Below are 18432 nucleotides of genomic sequence, written 5' to 3'. Positions count from 1 at the left end.
TCCCTCTTGGCCAGGGTCTGTTCGGCGCCTGGACAAGGAGGGAACATTAGTAGTCAGAAAGGTGTGTTCACCTTCAGGATAGTTCCACCCCTAAGATGGGCTACCTGAGTGAACGTGAAATCTCAGAGTCATCTTTGTGATGAAAGAATTAGGTACTCTGGGACAGAGTAATGCCCACTTCCCTCAGGACTCTTTGGCTACTACCCTTCACTCCCCTAAATCCAGTATTTAGGGGAGCTCCTGGCACCATGAAATGAGATCCTGATGACCTGAAACAAGAAGACTTGTAGTGAAGATTCACAAGAAGGAACAGGAGACACTAACTGACTTGGTGCCAACCGGACTGCTGTCCTTGATGACTGTGACAATGACCACTTGTCCTGCAGCTGCCGTGTCTGCAGAAGCCTGAGAGAAGTGTCAGCACTTCAACCACGAACCGGGATCACCCATGGAGCAGCAGAGCTGCTTCCCTGCATCCTGCATGCATCCTTCAGGACTGAGAGAACTCCAGACACCAAAAACCCAACACTTGCATGCATCGTTGGCGAAGAGGACCAAATGTGTCCCGGAGCATCATAAGAGCCGAGTCCACCTGCTGATTTAGCCTGACTGGCCTCCCAGTCCAAACCTGCAGCCTTTGTTCAACCAGACCGATCCCCGTAGATTAACATTGGGCACCAGATGCTGGATTGCACCACTGCACCCGGCTGCCCTAGTGCCCCTGAGGGTGACCTGTTGATGCTGCCTTGGACCTTGCCCCATACTCACCTTAAGTCCAAGAGAGTGATCAGGTGAGTCGCTGTAAAGAACTTGTATGCAGTATTTGTTTTTCCTCCATAGGATAGCATTGACGCTTATGTAAATTGCACTGTTACCTGATCGTATTGATTCTGGTGCCTAGATATATATATCAAGGGTTATATATCTCCTTATTGAGTCGTGTGTACCATTTATTGACTCTGTGCGTGTATCGCAGATGTCTGACACTCCTCTCTGATAAGCCTAAAGCTGTTCGACCTCACTACTCCGTAGAAGAGCAACTTGAGATTGCTAAAGCAAACCCCATCCACTCATGACTCAATGCACAGTATACCTCTTTTTGGTATACTATATAAAGAGCCAGTTTCCTACAGTTATCATTCAGATATCTGGTTGTGGTGATATCTTCTTATATAAGCTATGTACGGTGTATTTGCTTCTTGGTTGATTCTTTTATTTGATTGTTAATGTAATTGAAAGAGAAGCTTCTAAACTTGTCTGCCGAGTGATGCAATCGGTGGGCAATTGCCACAGCGTTTTCATCTGTGGAGTAGTTGATTTGGGTCAGACTGCACCCTCTCTGATCGGAGGAGCGCAGTCTTCTACTGCCTGCTTTGATGCACGCGCTCCAGTGTGCCCACTCCGCTTTGCACGAGCGATAAGCCCAAGGCTGAGCTGTGATAATTAGACCACAAGACTCGTTCAATATCACCTCATACACTGATCGAGGAACACTGAGGGCCTCATTTGCCAAGAATTGGCATACAGCAGCATTGCAAGTCTTTTTTGGTGCACTGCTCTGCACCAATCAAAAGGGCAGGAGTGCACCATACAGGACACAGTGCATTACTGGCCTTTCAGGCGCACATTTTGCAGCCGAGCGCCAACACAGACACCCTTGCACCATGGTGCACTGGGGTCTATGTCTGCTGAAGAACGTGACACACATGGAAAGAGGAATAAAAGAGGAGAAATGAAAACATTTCTCCTCATTATGCCGCTTTGGGGAGGTGTAAGGTTTTGGCACTGCCCGAGTGTTGGTCTCGGCCCTTTGCCCGGAAATTGTTTGCTTTTCGCTTCCCCGAATCCAGGATGTCCCCCCATTGTAACAAAGGTGTATAGGCCCTGTGAGGTTGAAATGCCCTGGGTAATGTTAAAATCAATGCTAGGTGCAGGTGCTCTCTACCTTCAACATGGCTGCTGTAGGTCCCTGTTACTGCAGCGTGGTCTTGTTAAGATGCATTCTAGTTGCCAGGAGCTGGCTGAGTCCCCATACATTGTTGCCATTCCAGCCTGCCTTGCTTGCTCACAGTTAGAGTAGGGAAGCTCCTGGCACCTTCTAGAATAGAGGGTGGGCACCAGACCTGGGCCTATAAAAGGAAAGGGAGGGAAACTTTCCAGGCAGTTGGGGCATCACTGACCTGGGGGACCCACGCAGGAGATTTAGGTGGTAGGGCCTAGTCAGGGGCCTATGCCACTGGGAGTGACAGGGCTTAGGTGCTGCCTTCCAAGTTGAGTGAGGTACCCTGAGCTAGCCGACTGAACTAGCCCGGCGGGAGGGGAACCCAGGGACATCTACAGTGACCTGCTGAGAAATCCTGTCAGCAGCCCTCAACTCAACCCCCCTTTTAAGAAACCAAGCAACTATCTACAAAGGGCGCAAGATCCATCTAGCGCCAAGAAGAAACCTAGAGACCACCTGACTACTTGGGGATCAACCAGGTATTGGCGCTGTGTCACCCCCTGCGCTTCCTGACGCCACCTGGGTCCCCTTTTCTGATCTGCCACTGTCGTGTGGCCTGTCCTGTTTGAACTGTGATCTGCCTCCAACTTAAATAAACTACCTGTGAAGCGCTATTAAAGAAGCTGCCCAAGCGCTGTAGCCTGTTAACCTGTTGATTGCCCAGGCGCTATCTCTACCAAGCGCTGGCCTCTCCAGACCTGCGGTGCCTCCCCACAGCGCTGTATTATTCCCCCCTGCTTGGTACTGGGCCGCGTTGTGTCACGCGAACTGCTGTTGCCCCTGAAGCACCGTGTCCTCCAAGCGCTGGTGCCAGGACTGCCGGGAGGGGCTGTGAAGCCTAACGTCCCCAGCGCTGTGGCCCCGAGGCGCTATTGCCTCCCAGGAGGTCTCCGGCCTGAAGCGCTGTGACCCCCGCAAGAGCACAACTCACCGCCGCTGCTCCGTATTGGGCTGTGCTGGGCCCTGAAGTTGTCCTGCCTTGTTCGGGATCTCCCTCGCGCAGCCCCCGGAGTCTAAGGAGGGCCACTGCGGGATTACCGTGAGGCTGCGCAAGGCCTTTGAGGCCAAAGAATAACCCCATCATGTGACGGGGGACGCCAGCCGCGTCACCGGCCGCGCCCTCGTCCTTGAGGCCTACTGCTGGAAGGGAGGCGGGGCCGCCCGAGGGCCGCGCTGCCATTGGCGGCCTCAGGCACGCCTCCCTTCAACCTCCGGTGATTGTTTCTTGGGCCCGAGCAGGCACGAGAGGGAGGCCGGGCCTGTCCTGCTTCTCCTGCTGCCCGCGCTGTGTCCCTGACCGGTCCCGAGGCCTGAGGAGCCGGGACCGGTTCCACTGCAGCACGGGGCCTGACGGGGGGGGCTCAGGAAAGGGTAAGAGCCCTCCCTCGTAACTGACACCACCAGAGGGCTCAAGAAGGAGAATAGGAGCCCTCCCCCTACCGAAAACCTCCGCAAGGGCCCTGGAAAGGCCGAAGAGAGAAGGTAACCACGGGGAGGAGGGCGGGAGGCCCTGAGTTCACCCCTCACCTGGGGGAACACTGTTGTTGGGCCCCGTTGGCCTGGAATGACGCTGAAGTCCCTCTGAACTGGGCAAGAGCCCTGTAAGCCATTTGGGGGCCCGAATTCTAATAAAGTTAGCCCCACGTTGGGGGACTGGTTGTGCTAACCTGCCCCTAGGCAGGTTCTCAGAGAGTACCGCTGTTGTGCTGGTTTATTGGTCCCCTGGCCCAAAGTTTTACATGCTTAATGTGGCTAATGGAATGGTTACCCCCGCTGAATAACCCAGCTTAAGGCCCTGTCTACTCCTGATTAAGGAAATGTGCTTATTCCTGCCTGATGTTCTCTTTTAGTGGCCTGTTTATTCTTGGGGGATGGAATGTTGGTTTACCCCTAATGAGATGTTTATCTTTGCATAAGGAAATGGTTTTCAGGTGCACTGGAAGATTTTACTAAGGCTCAATGAAATGTTCTATGCCTGCATAAGAGGTTACATTCCTGCCACAGGAGATGCTAAATGAAAGTCTACGGTTAACTCCTGAGTTGCTCATATTATGAAATGGTCATGAGCGCCTAATGCATGTTTAGTGCTGAGGAATGAGATGGTGGGTCTTACCTATTGAAGTGGTTATCCCTATTCATTGAAATAGTTATTCCCGACTGAGGAAATGTTAACTAACTGCCTACAGGTTTATAATGACAGGGTTGCTTTACCTAATGTGATGTTGCCTGACCTCTAATGTCTTGGGTCTTCCTGAGTGCAAATAAAAAGGTTTATTCTTACATAAGGAAGTGTTCACCTTTACCCGATGATAGGCTTATCCCAGTCTAATGACCTGGTTCTACGACAGGTTGTTTATCCCTGCCTAATGCCATGATTAGTGTGACCTGATGACATGTTTATTCTAAATGAAATGTTTACTCCTACTTAGTGCCGCATCTCCTGACTGCTTACAGTTACATGAGGCACTGGTTATCACTGAGTGAGGAAACGCTTATTCCCCTGAATGAAATGCTTTCCTGAAAGCCTACAGTTACCTACTGAAATGTTTAGTGCTAAGTTATGAAATGCTAATCCTTCTATGAAATGTTTATTGCGACATGCTATATTGATTATTGAACTGCTCCCTTGACTCCCCTCTGATGGAATGAATTGATACTGTGATATTTGATTACCCTGAACCTTGATCTGAGATAAAAGTTTATCGTTTTAATCCAAACTCACTGGAGTGGCGTCAGTCATTACGTGCATGTTATTGTCTCAGTGGTTGTGTGTGCTGTGTAGTCACTTAACACCTAAGCTTTCGGGTGCCTACCTGCTCGTGCCAGGCTACCCCCGGGGAACTGGTGACCCCAGTTCCTACACCCAGGTTTACTTGAGTGTCTAAATCTTGGGCGGTGTCAAAATAAATGGGTGTTTCGTGGGACCACCCACATCAACACCCATGGAATGCCTCCTTGGTCCAGAGTAAGCCAACGCAGCGCTTTGCGCTGCCTAGCCTTACTCCATATCCATGAAGCGTTTTCCGTCGCCTTGTAGATATGATTCAGAGGCCTGCACCACACTAGCTTTAAAAGAAAAGTGACGCTCCAGCTGGGCAAGCCTCTTGTAAATGAGGCCAGAGTTTGCACCAGCAAGATCAAAACTATTTGCCTAGAGAAAGTAGCTGACAAGTACCAGGGTACTCGGCCCCTGATGCCCTTACTACTGAGAAGGACTACAATAATTCCATTAAGGGGGACCGCCCAGAGCGAGACATCCCTCCATGCTTATTTTTCAGGGTATAGATCATTCCATGTCAAACAACGTTTGGGTGGGGGGAAAAGTGAGATATTTCTTTAACAACTGGGACATGTCTCAAGACACCTGGATACTAGACAGGGTAACAGGCTTCAAGCTGGAGCTTTACAGCTCTTCAGCTGAGTGACATTTATACAACGAATGCATCGTTCCAGGTTAGACATAGAAGGTAATCCCATCTAGGACCCGGATATTGTGGTTGAACTGTTTGAAACTGAGCATACTCAAAGAGGAGGTAGTAAGATGGTGCTGGTCATACCTGAGCATAATGGGCAGTGATTTGCGGACTGTGGTTACTGACATCATGGGAAATGCCGTTTTTAAGTTTACTGTTGATTGTTTGCTGTGCAAATCCAGTAATAGAAAAAGAAGCATTATTCCCACCAATATGTGCTAAATAAAATTTTTAATTCTTGACGTGATAGCTCCAAAACATTTTCTCTCAACACTTATATACAGAGACATAAACATTAGGTCTGGGCGGTGAACTCAGCTCCGTTGGTAGACTTTGTGGAGTTTTTGCACTCCTCAGACACTCGGAGTTCAGAAAAACTTTTCCTTGCTTGTGCTCACCAACGTTAAATTGGCGAGCGTGAGCAAGGAAAATCCAGCACTAGACCATCTCCCAACGAGATTTCTCAACGCGGCTGCCCGGGGATGGGCACTAGCACTCGTGTTGAGAAACCTTCCATTCGCGTTGAGGAAGCTGCCGCTCTAGTAGAACTTCTATTCAAGCGGCGGAAAGATGCAGTTCCCTCTTGCACTGTGCGTGGTGCTGTTCGCACTGATTTTAATGCGTGGGACAAACATCTGTCGCCAAAAAATAACTGTGTTTTAGTAAATTAATTTTGAGTCTAATATGCTAGTAACTTGTACTTTTAGAGCCTATGTAAGCCGAATAAAGTTTTATGTCTGGCTGATATGCCGTAAATGTGCCAACGCAGCTGTAACAATCTTGTGACCCGCTGGCTTGCTCTTGACAATATTCCAGTATCACAGCTTTAGCTGAGGCCCCCAATTCCTAAGTCTCATCATTCACTTAGCACCCAGGGCGTCTCATCATTGCACACACATACATGCCACAATTGCTACTTAGTTCATTCCTAGAGATCCACATGTCACTGCAGATCTAGGGCTTGCTACCAGCCACAGCAAGCTCCAGCACTTGCCCAAATAGGATAGGATAGGATATATGTTTATAGAGCGCTCGATTGCCGTGGTGTCTTGGCGCTAGTGTATGTAGAAAGGAAGTATGGCCTGTGTTACCAGGGGACTATGTGGAAGTGAACAGCCATGTTTTCAAGTCCTTCCTAAAGACCTGCTGATTAGATTGAAATTTCATGGCCATAGGCATTTTGTTCCATAACTTTTCTGCACAACTTGATAAAGTCCTGCCATCCCATCTTGTCCGTCTGATCTTAGCAATCTGGATAAGGCCCAAATTAGCAGATCTAAGGTACTTGGGGGGGTATAAGGTAGGAATTTTTTTGGGATATCCTCAGCACCTCCACCATAAAGTGCTTTGTGCACCAGGCATAAGGCCTTAAATTCTACCCGCTGCTGGATGGGAAGCCAGTGCAGTGACTTAATTCCTGCCGAGGTTGATTGTCCTTTAGGATAGTTTAGAGATGAAATACTCCTTACAGTGTCTCTATCAGACAATGTGCTTTGTTTTGTAATGTATGTGAACGTTAGTTTTTGTGTATTTCATTCTCACCAAAATAGCGACCAAAACTACAGCCGACTTCTACCACATGGTTTGCTTTGCCCAGGCCTTTACCCCTTTTGGTCCAAGGTGGAATCTGAGCTCACACAGACCTTGGGTCGGCAGGTTCCACACGATCCCTTACGTCTTCTCCTGGGTGAAGGTTTGGACAGCTCTAGAGCAGACAAACATTTTCTGGGAACGGCGGTCGCTGTGGCTAAATGAGATATTGCAGCGGCCTGGGCCCAGCCCAACCCCCCTACCGTGTGAAATTCGCACCAGGGAGTGGATTGGTGCGTGGTCCAGGAGGAACATGGTTGTCTCACGAGGTGCCATAGGGTTTGGGGCAAATGGCTGAACGTACTGTTTTAAATTGTCAGTTTTGGCAGTTCCATGTAACGGGGTGCTGCTTTCCAGCTTGGGTGGCTTGCATAAATACTCCTACCCACACAGTGTTTTTTTTTACTGTTTGTTGGAGATGGAATTGGCTTTACTGTGTAAGATGTATGCTGTCTTTTTTTCTTTCTTTTCAAAATGATAATAAAATTGATTATAAAAAAAAGAAAATTCTCACCAGAATAAACCATCTCAAAACATTGTGAAATGTGTCACAGTCTCGGCAGTTGAAACTGCAGGATTATAAGGTTGGTGCCAACTTTGTATGTTGTTAGAATCTAGACAGTCATGAATCCTCTTTTGTTCTCTCAGCCTGGATGGGTTGTACAGAATATTTACACAGCCGGTCTGAAGATACTGATAGGGAGTAGAAGTTCCTGCTTTAGTGATGAAAGGAGTTTATATTTTTGTCCTCAAGTGGTTTTTGATTCGTATTTCTTCTCCTAGTTTCTTTTTCCCATGTGCTCAGGTCTTTCAATAATTTTTTGTTGAGTCCCAGAAGTTATGTCTATCAGGATAGTTTATGATCCACACTTGGTAACATGTCCTCAACATTGCACACATTTCATGAGAGTCTGACAGGTTTAATTCGCAGTGAAGCAGCCTCTGTGAAGTTTGTTGCTTGGTGAAGTGACGTTAGTGACGTTGAAGAACCTACATTCTGTTTGGAGACGCTGCAAATGTTAGAGTTTGTCCTTTAACTCAAAGCTCTTCTGACATTCAGAGGAAAGGGAGGATCTCAGCCCAGAAGGATTGTTAGATGTCATAAGAGGTCTAACTTTAGCTGTAGATTCTTAGATGATGTAAAAGATCACATTTCTTTTTTTAAATGAAGGTTTTTTGGCAGTGCTTCGAGAAGGATTCCATCTTGTATGTGTTACTTGAGGTTACTGAGCAACACCTTTTGTTTACAGCAGTTTCCATATCCTGTACGGCGTCATGGCCGTCGCCTGTGTGTTCTTTGATGGCGTACAAGGCTTGCCTTAAGATCAAATCTCTTGCTACACACAGTGCAGTGAGAAAGCCTCTGGCCTGTGTACGCTTTGATGCCGTACAAGGGTCGCCTTCCGAGAAAATCTCTTGGAACACACAGTGCAGTGATAAGGCCCCTCTCCTGTGTGTATGCTTTGATGGCGTACAAGGGCTGCCTTAAGAGTAAAGCCCTTGGAACACACAGTGCAGTGATAAGACCTCTCTCCTGTGTGTACGCGTTGATGTTGTACAAGGGTCGCCTTTCGAGAAAACCTCTTGGAACACACAGTGCAGTGATAAGGCCTCTCTCCGGTGTGTGTTCTTCGATGCAGTACAAGGTGTGCCTTCCGAGAAAAGGGTTTGGAACACACAGTGCAGTGATAAGGCCTCTCTCCTGTGTGAGTTCTTTGATGCCGTACAAGGGTCGCCTTCTGAGAAAAGGGTTTAGAACACACAGTGCAGTGATAAGGCTTCTCTCCTGTGTGTACGCTTTGATGTTGTAGAAGATTTCCCTTCTGAGTAAAACTTTTCTCACAGATATTGCAGTGAAAGGGCCGCTCTCCTTTGTGAGTTTTTTCATGTGTTGCCTTATCAGCAAACCTCATTTCATGCTCAGTGTAGGGATACCGATCTGTGTGCGTTTGTTCGTGCAGTAAAAAATGCGTCTTTCCAGTAAATGTTTTCTTACACTCAGTACAGGCATAAGCTCTTAGACTGGTGCCTATTCTTTTCTGCCATGTAAGTAGTGTTTGATTGTTAAAATTCTCCCTCCTCTGTATTCCTTGGTGTTTTCCTTCATTCATTTTATAAGCAAAATTCATCCTTCCTCCAGAAGCTTTACGTTTTTCTTTCCCATTCATACTTTCTGTCTGTGACTGCTGTGCTGCAGAATAAAATGAACAATGAGAATTATACTTGGGAAATATTTCTTGAAAGAAATGCACGGTTATAATATGAGAAAGGTGGACAGTAATATCTAGGAAGGAAGGAAAATGGTACTACCTGTAAACAATCATTTGCTGCTTGTAGTACTACAGTTCACATATGGTGACCTCTCATGAATTAGGTTCTGACTACTAAAAATACCTAATTTAATATTGAGTTCTGGAGAACGACTCGTAATCCCATACCAGAAAGGCATAATGCATCAGTGCGCAGACTCCAATTAAAATCATTGTGTTGTTTTCTCCATCGGAGTACAACTGCTTATATGTGTAAAATAAAAAAAATAAACTGCCTAATCTGAGCAACCTGTATACTTTCCTACCATACAGCAAGTGGGTGATGCATGTGAGCCTGCAACATGACAAGCTGACAGTATTTGCAAGAGAGTAACATTTTCCATTTGCAGCAAGCTGTGGCACATCACAGGTTGTGCCATAACTTAAAAGAACCGGAAAGGTCCAGAACGCCACAGCCAGGCTCATTCTAGGGACACCACGCCACAAACATATGACCCAACATCTACGAAGCATCCACTTGCTCCCCGTCGAGAAGAGGATCACCTTCAAACTCCTCACCCACGCCTACAAATCCCTCAACAACATCGGACCCACATACCTCAACGACCGAATATGTTGATGTCACCAGAGAAATATTTTATGAAAGGATGCACAGAACCAAATGTTTCTGCTTTACAAATTATCTACTAGAGGTATGTTGGGTAGAAAAGCCATGGTTGCATCTTTATCACATGTGGACTCAGCCTGTGGTATTTCTATGTGGTGTCTCCGCTCGACCTGGGTGGTAAATTCAGTTCCACTTGCAGAATTTGTGGAATTTGGGTAATTTCACATTCTGCGGAGAAAGTGGAATTGCCAAAACCTCCGCGATCCGCGGCTTTGTAGAATTTTTTGCTTGTTCACGCTTTCAAAATGTGTGTTTGCAAGATATTTCCCCCCGAGCACGCAAACAACGTTCGCGAACAGGAAAAAAGCATTGTGAAGGAGCAGAAGAAGCAATTCCGCGTGTTTGCAGAATTCTGCGTGCTCACGGAATATTTTTACGCTGAGCTTTGCGTAACACGATTACGCAAATTACGGCCACCCCTAGTCTCTACACGAGTAGAAAACCATATGCTAAATTGTGCCGGTACAAAAACTGCCCTATTTTTCATACATTTTCAATTCTGATAATGTAGAGCATGAGTGCATGTTTAACACTGGATGCATATTTAACTTTGTCTTTGTAAACTTGCAGGAACTGTCAAACTACTAATGGGTCATGTAGTTTGCTAACTGTTTGAGGAAGAGACTGCTACTAGGTAGACAACTATCTACAGTAAGGCTTGCAGTGATGTAGTGGCTTAAAAGGTGGACTTGTTACTCTTGATAAAACAACATTAAAATCTTAACTGGATGCCAGGGGTGCTCTGGTGGGATAACCATTCTCAACTCTCCCATGAACATTTTCACAAGAGTTTTTTTCAAAAGTATTCAAACGTTAGTGTAGGCTTGGCCAGCTTCTTTATGTATGTATGTATATGTTATTTCTATACTGCAAACCTAGCCTGAAGCTAGAGCCAAAGATGAACATAAATTATTTTTAAAGAAGGAAGTCCTCAACTCTTTCCTAAACGGGAGCAATGTCGGGCGGTCCTGATGGATACAGGGATGTTGTTCCAGATCATGAGTTCATAGATGGAAAAGGCCTGCTAACTTGTTTTTTTTGTTACAGTTCTAAGTCTGCAGTCTGATGGAGTTCTCCAACCTCACATGTGTTGCCTTGAAAATAAGCGCTGAACTTAAGTACAACGAGAATGATGAACAAGTGCTAAGAAAGAGGTAATAGCTACAAAAGACGAAATTGTACTACTGTCCTGGAAGAGTCTTAAACTTTGTAAGATGATACGAATAAGTAAGGAGAGCAGTCAAAATTCCATTGACACAAAGACGACAGGAACTTTTGACAGAGGAATCAAGCTCAGAAGGTGACTCAGACGACTCTGCTAGCAACTACCTAGGAAAACAACCTACTTGCCACTTTTTTCGCTGAGTACGGGTTACTAAGACAAGGACGGACAATGGAATATCATAAAAAAGGAAAAACAAAAGCAAGAGGCACAAACAAAGGAAGAGAAAGACAGGAAAGAGCAAATGAAAGACAAAAAGATAACTCACCCCATAGGAAGAGAAAGGTGATAGAGCAAGGCGAGATATGAATTAATTCTCCATTATTAACTCATCGCAACATTAACTGACAAAGGATTAACTAAATATGCAGAACCTTGACTTATATTTCTGCCCCAGTAGGGACTTAGATTACAGTTCATGTATAATTGACATATTTCAGTTTCTAAGATATCAACATAAAATCAGACCGAAGCCAATGAACTTGAGAATAGGGGGCCCAATACAGAAAACATGACTTGTGTTCAAGAGACGCTGATACTTCATGACATTGGCTGGTCTGGATAATGGAAATATATGTGCAACGAAAGAGCGAGAAGCATTGCTGGGAAAGGAGGCACAGATAGATCAGGGAAGCCTAACTCACTTCAAAAAGCAAGCTACACATAACTCCTCCTTGCCTCATGATAATCTGGATGACTTTAGGCACTTGGTTGCCAAAGACTTGTTCAAATAACTTGTTCACCAGTCAAGGCAAGAAGGGAAGAATCAGATCCAACTTGAGTAATTGACAAAGGGAGGCCATTAACACATTATGTAATGACAACATAAGTACCAATGTCATCCGATAAAGGGCAAGAATGTGGTTTTAATGATTGTTTGCAATTATGATCAAACGGCTTTTCAATAATTATTAAATACGGATTGTTGTGAAATGGGAATGGCAAATTTTTCATTTGTGTAAAACACTACCCTCTACTGTACCATGCTTTTACCTTCTAACAAATGTATGCAAGCACAAGGGGGGCGTATACTGCCCTCCAACAATAGTTTACTGGAAAACATAGCAATAAACTAAAACCATTTATTGCTGATTCTTGTGGAGAGCCTCCCATCCTTTTGTAAAGATAGAGGGAATTTTCCACGAAAGATAAACACAGGAGACAATCATATTTGACAATTACCTAGGATGTGATCTTGCTAATTATGCGTACAACACACGCAAGGTCTAAGAGCCTACGAACACGCTTTTTGCAATAGACCAATATCTCCATATGACTATACATGGTTGGATGCTTGGGACCATGACTTTTGCCTAAATAACAATATTTTCATATTTAAAGATAGATATTACAGACAAATCTCAGGGACAGCAATGGGCACCTGCTCTCCCAGCTCTGCAAATGTATTTGTGGTCTGGTGGAAGGAACAGGTGTGTCGTGTAGTTCCCACTAATCCGTAGGACCTGCAAGTTTGTTGGACAACATAAACTTTGGATTAGTGTCTATACTGGCTCCGGGCACCTCCACAGGATGAGTTGGCCTAGAGACCAGCGAGCTCACAGTGCCAACATAAGACTCCCTAACCTTACCAGGAAGCGAATGGTTTCTGGCAACCACTGAACATGACAACCCTGACCCCTCAGGGATCTTGGAAACAGAACAGACCTTTCACTCAGTCACTCAAGCTTACTTGCTCTCAGAGAAATATACAGAGAATACAGAGTGGAACGTTTTCAATATATTTATTGAACCAACGTTATTCTTGAATAGAATACATAAGCTGCAATAATCAGTAGACCGAAGCAGCTGAAAGTGATTACAAGCACGTAAATAGTAGATATAGTTCTACCATGGTGCTAAAACAGTGTATATATGCAGACATATAAGCAAGGCAGCAATATAATATAACCTACATTTGTAAAGCGCACAATCACCCGTAAGGGTCTCTAGGCGCTGGGGGCCGTCGGGAAGATTAAGCAAGCTATTCCCCAGAATCACATGGTGCTGGGCTAATCTGCCGCTGGTGCCGGGGATCGAACCATGATCCCCAGATTCCGGAGGCAGTTGCCCTAGCCACGGCGTACTCCTACTATGCACTCCCTACTCTATGTGTACCTAGAGTGTGTGTGGGTGTGAAGCCAAGAATCCCCACTAAGGGACATGACAGGAGAGAATGCAGGCCACGAATTGGTAACAAACTGAACACCCCCCACGGAGATGCCAAACCGCTGCATAGTGAAGTCTCAGCCCGCACGGACCCTGGGTGTCAGCTGTAGTGCCTCCTCCACTAATCTATAGGGATGCTCATTATTTATAATACAAAGCATCTTGTGATGTACGTACAGGTTAGACAATGTTATAGATATGTAGATAGCCCTGTCACCCTGTGGATGACGATAGAGATGACATTCGTCCAAAGTGTGTCAAGAGGCCTTGTACTTAGTGTTCAAGGCATCTTGACAATGTTGTGCGAAGCTAGATGTGTAAACAAAGTAGTTTCAGAGAAACAAATCCAACATTGTCATGCATGCAAATATGTGCAAAAGGTCACAGCAGAAATGATCCTGTAAAACATTGGACAATATATGAAATGAGCCACTTCGATACATGGGCCTAACCCGGGCACATAACGGGTGGTCTGGACTTCACAAAATGAAAACATGACAAACCATGCGCTGATTTGGATCGGGGATATAGATGACCTTTCTCTGCTGTGGGACGGAAGTAGCGAAATGTCTAAAAGATTAATCCAGAGACAGACAAAAACTGATCCCAACCGAAAATTCACTCATTAGATCAGAAATACATCTATAAATGACCTGGCTAAGTCATCCTTATGTGGGACTAAGATCAGAATATGAACTGATAATCAACCTTTTTTGAATAGTAATAATGTGAAGACCAGCAGGCTACTGCCAGGTTGGTGAGGTTAAGTTTGAAACTTTTGAAACATCATTTTGAGTTTGAACACACTGCAGGAGAGAGGAACAAAAATACTGATTTCTTGCCTCGACTGCCCTGAGGGCAGGAAGATGTGGAACATGAGAACAAAGAGAATGACTACTATTTGTTGGCCGGGTAGAGAGAGTGTGAGTGTGAGTGTGTGTGTCTGTGTGAGTGTGAGTGTGTGAGTGTGTGAGTGTGTGAGTGTCTGTGTGTCTGTGTGTCTGTGTGTCTGTGTGTCTGTGTGTCAAAGTAGAGAAAGACATTGGATGAAGATTCTATTTTATTGAAAGTGATTCATTTCATGAGGAAAGAATAGCCAAAAGAAAAACGATTTGTTGTGTGAACTGCAGACCGATAGCCAAGTTCATTCTGTCAGAGGTGAGCCGTGAAGGACATTTAGGTGTGACATCTAGCAGTAAACGACTGACAATGCAATACTGGTGGCCTGACATGGAGAGGGATGTGGAAAAACTCATTAGAGAGCGTTACCAGTTGTTTGCAAAATGATAAAAGGATGATATACAGAGTTCTGCTTATGACAGAAGTGGGTTTTCCTGACAGAGTGCGGGGCAATGAATGTAATGATTTTTTAGGTCTGTTTCAGATGCTTCCTGTGCTTCAGAAATTAGCCATTGTGCTTGTGGAGAACATGTCAAATTGGTTGAAAGTATGATTTGTACATGGAAGTGAGGGTTTTCTGTGTGAATTGGTATCGGATAATGGTGAACAATTTATCTTGAGGGAAATAAAGCAGTAATTGGATGGAACCATGTTCAAGATAAATGTGCTAGTCGTCATCACCCACAGAGTAATGGCCAAGCAGAGAGGATGAACAGATTGGTCAATCAGGATTTTTCAAAAGTACCAAAGTGGAAGATGCTGCAAGGGCTATGCTTTCAGCTTATTGCAACACACTGCATTGCACCATTTTGTGCAGAGAGGCAGAAATTTGCATGATTTGGTCCTTGTAATGTGCACTGAAATGTCTAAAGAGGGCCTCAGACACAATAGCTATATAAAGAAGGAAGAAAGATGAATTGGGCTTCAAAAGATACATATGATATTGTAAAGCTATTGTTCGCACAGACATGATCACAGAGCCAATAATCTTATGTAATCATAGTACACTGTAATTACTGGGGAAATCAGATGCCAAATCTCCACAGTAATTCGACATATCTCAAAGCAATCACCATTTACTTCACACACCCTCCAGCAGAGTTTCTGTAATTGCTGATATTGCTGACTTCGAGGGAGAAAAAATTGAGGGAAATGTAACAGGAGACATTATGGAGTCACAGCTGAGGCCTTATAATGGGGCCCATATTAGATCAAATAAACATAAGAAAATATATCACCCAATCCTGCATACTGTAATACAACTAACCCAGCTTGATATTCAGACCACCTTGTACTGTGCACCCAACCCTACAGACCACACATAATCTTGAACCTCCCTTGACCTTGTACGTTGTTCTACATGTTGTAGTATGATATAATACAGCCGGCCCTCTCTGACCTGCAGGCCCACCAGTTCTATGTACATGTACCTACACACTTCAGAAAAACAACCACCTCTTATCGAAGGCTCTCGGGTGCCGCGGGTCTTACCCTACCCATTCCACCACTACAGACCTGACTTACAGATCACTTGTCCACTTCACACTGCCTTCCTCCCCTTCTAAGCGGCAGACCCTGACTGACCCAGAAATCCTCTTATATTCTGAACACTCGAACATCACAAAGACCCAGTCCCATCTCTAAAGTGCTTTAGTTTGCACTAGCAACAAAAAAGGGCAATGTTACTCTCGGTGAATAACACCTCACTTTCATCTCACACTTAGGGGATTGGTGAGTATCGCGGTGCTTGCATTGAAATCACAGATTCTGCCACATAATTCCTCAGAGTTCTTGAGCCCGGAATGGGGCGCCTCATGCACAGACCAGAATTCAGGTCATTTTTCATGTGTAGAGTCCCAATTCTTAGCCTATCACCTAACGGGAATGAGAAATTCTTTTGCGAAAATAAAGGAGATACTAGGTACATAACCGCTTCTGGTGTACTCAAGGCCCCCTCAAAGATACCCGTCCACACAACTCAGATTTGGCCCCCTGCAGGTCTTACTAAAAATCTGGAAACATCAACTTTGGAAATATTTCATGCTACATTCCCTCACAACTGTACAAGTTACTCGACATTCTGGATGTTAATTCAGTACGAAACAAATACCTGGGATGGCTTTGAGCAGCAATGCATCTGCGTCTGTATTTCCTCTATCCAGTGGGTCTCTAGCGATAGATCCATCAGTATCAGGAGCATTCTGTGGCAGGAATGATGAGGCTCCAAATGGGCCCTGCCGATCAGCACATGTGGGTTGTAGGTCAGAGTTCTCATCTCGGTTCTCAGGGTGCAGTGGTTCTTGCTTGTAGTTCTGATCGTAGTCCTCAGGACTCAGTGGTTCTAGCTTATAGACGCGATCTGGACTGAGTGTCTCAAGGTGCATTGGTTCATTCTTGCAGTTCTGATGCAATTCATGTGCATCAGAAAGAACCTGCAGGCATGTGTTGAGCTGCAGACTCTGGTCTTCTTGAAATGCTGGTTGTCTGCAGACGTTTTGCCGTTGACCCTCACCATCAAACCACAACAACTTTTGCTTTAGGAGTTCACTTGTTCCCTCCCCATCTGGGAGCATTGGTTGTGTGCAGTAGATTTGCTGTTGCTCATGTCCCTCGTGAAACAGTGGCTGCAGGCAGACGTTCTGTTGTGGGTCCCAACTATCTGCATACAGTGGTTCTTTCTTCACGTGCTCCTCTTGTTCCTGTTCAACTGGGAAAACTAGTTGTATGCACTGGTCCTGCTGTGGTTCCGGTCCATCATCAAACACTGGCGGAAGACGAAGGCTTGGCTCACCTGGGATGACTTGAACATCCGGAGGAGGGCACCTGGAGCCAGTACCATCCTGCCGTGGTCCAGGGCCAGCCGGAGACAGAGGTTGGGGGCACTGGCTCTGCTTTGGTTCATGCCCATGAGAACACAGAGGTTGAGGGCACTGGCTCTGCCTTGGTTCATGCCCATGAGGAGACAGAGGTTGGGGGCACTGGCTCTGCTTTGGTTCATGCCCACGAGGAGACAGAGGTTGGAGGCACTGGCTCTGCTTTGGTTCATGCCCATGAGGAGACGTAGGATGAAGACACTGATTCGGCTGTGGATCATGACCAAGTGAAGATGTAGATTGAAGGCATGGGTTCACCTCCTTGGCCTCGACTGAAAGATTGATTGGAGGGGACCTGCTGAGAGGACAATCTCTAACCACCACCGGACTAACCCTCTCCAAAGACACTTTTTCAAGGTGATCTAGACCCTTTGCTATCCAGATTTGCTCCATGAGCCCGGCGACTCTTGACGGCACGTCCTCTAGGGTATTCTGCAAGTTATCCAGTTTGGCTTCCAACTGCTCCAACATAGATAAAAGGATCATGTTAGGCAGGTTCCCTGATAGTGCTTCCATCTCAAAGTCCCTCTGAGCATCAGTTTGGGATCTTGAAGAAGGCCCATTATGGATGGGAGAAGATGGGAGTGTGGCTCTTACGGGTTCAGGTGAACACTGCACTTCTCCTTTTTGTCTTGGAACCTACCTTTTCTCCATTCTTAAATTCTGATGTTCAAGTCCTCAGGTGTCTGTGAAGGGGAAGAAAATAGAAAAGAAAACACATTATCACAGGCCAATTAGGGCAAAATACTCCTTCCTGTCTCACCACACGTTGTTTAAGCTTTAAAGAGAAAGTATTCAGTCCAGCTAATGACTCGAAAGAACTAAATTGTCTCGAGAGCTGGAGAGGATCTACCCTGCTCAAGGTCAGACTGTCCCCAAGGACATCAGGATTTACCCTACTACACATCCAAACCCCACTCAGTGCTGCCCTTATGTGATATGGTGAGATTTCATGCAGGTCCGCTCTGCCCTGCCCTGCCCTTCTGTTTATTAAAATCTATTATTCCCCAATGCTAAACTTCATAGGAAATATCAATTATGGTAATGCTTATCGAATTTTCACTAATAAAAAATTTAAGAATTACAAAATCGTAATAAGTCCATTAAATTATAGGGTTAGGTTTGATGAGGTCATACTGATACATTTTGAAGCCAATCCAGAGCTGATCTGTTAAGCTTCAAAATGTATCAGTATGACCTCATCAAACCTAACCCTATAATTTAATGGACTTATTACGTTTTTGTAATTCTTAAATTTTTTATTAGTGA

At 45.3% G+C, this 18432-nt stretch overlaps 1 protein-coding gene across 1 annotated transcript in view; it reads right to left on the bottom strand.

Annotated features, from left to right (window-relative positions):
* LOC144752581 (uncharacterized) overlaps positions 1 to 17816 on the bottom strand; it is a 730065-nt gene extending 712249 nt beyond the window's left edge. Inside the window, exons 1-3 of the mRNA XM_078640481.1 lie at positions 17422 to 17816; positions 16401 to 17373; positions 8450 to 9256 (exon numbers count right to left, since the gene is read on the bottom strand). Of these exons, the coding sequence (XP_078496607.1) occupies positions 8450 to 9256; positions 16401 to 17373; positions 17422 to 17679 (2038 nt within the window). The 5' untranslated portion in view covers positions 17680 to 17816. The remainder of the gene's footprint in view (positions 1 to 8449; positions 9257 to 16400; positions 17374 to 17421) is intronic.
* Between the last annotated feature and the right edge of the window lie 616 nt (positions 17817 to 18432).

Source organism: Lissotriton helveticus, chromosome 1_1, assembly GCF_964261635.1.
Source record: "Lissotriton helveticus chromosome 1_1, aLisHel1.1, whole genome shotgun sequence".
Taxonomy (NCBI): domain Eukaryota; kingdom Metazoa; phylum Chordata; class Amphibia; order Caudata; family Salamandridae; genus Lissotriton; species Lissotriton helveticus.
Note: the sequence above shows the minus strand (reverse complement) of the source record. Positions and strands in the feature narration are given on the sequence as shown.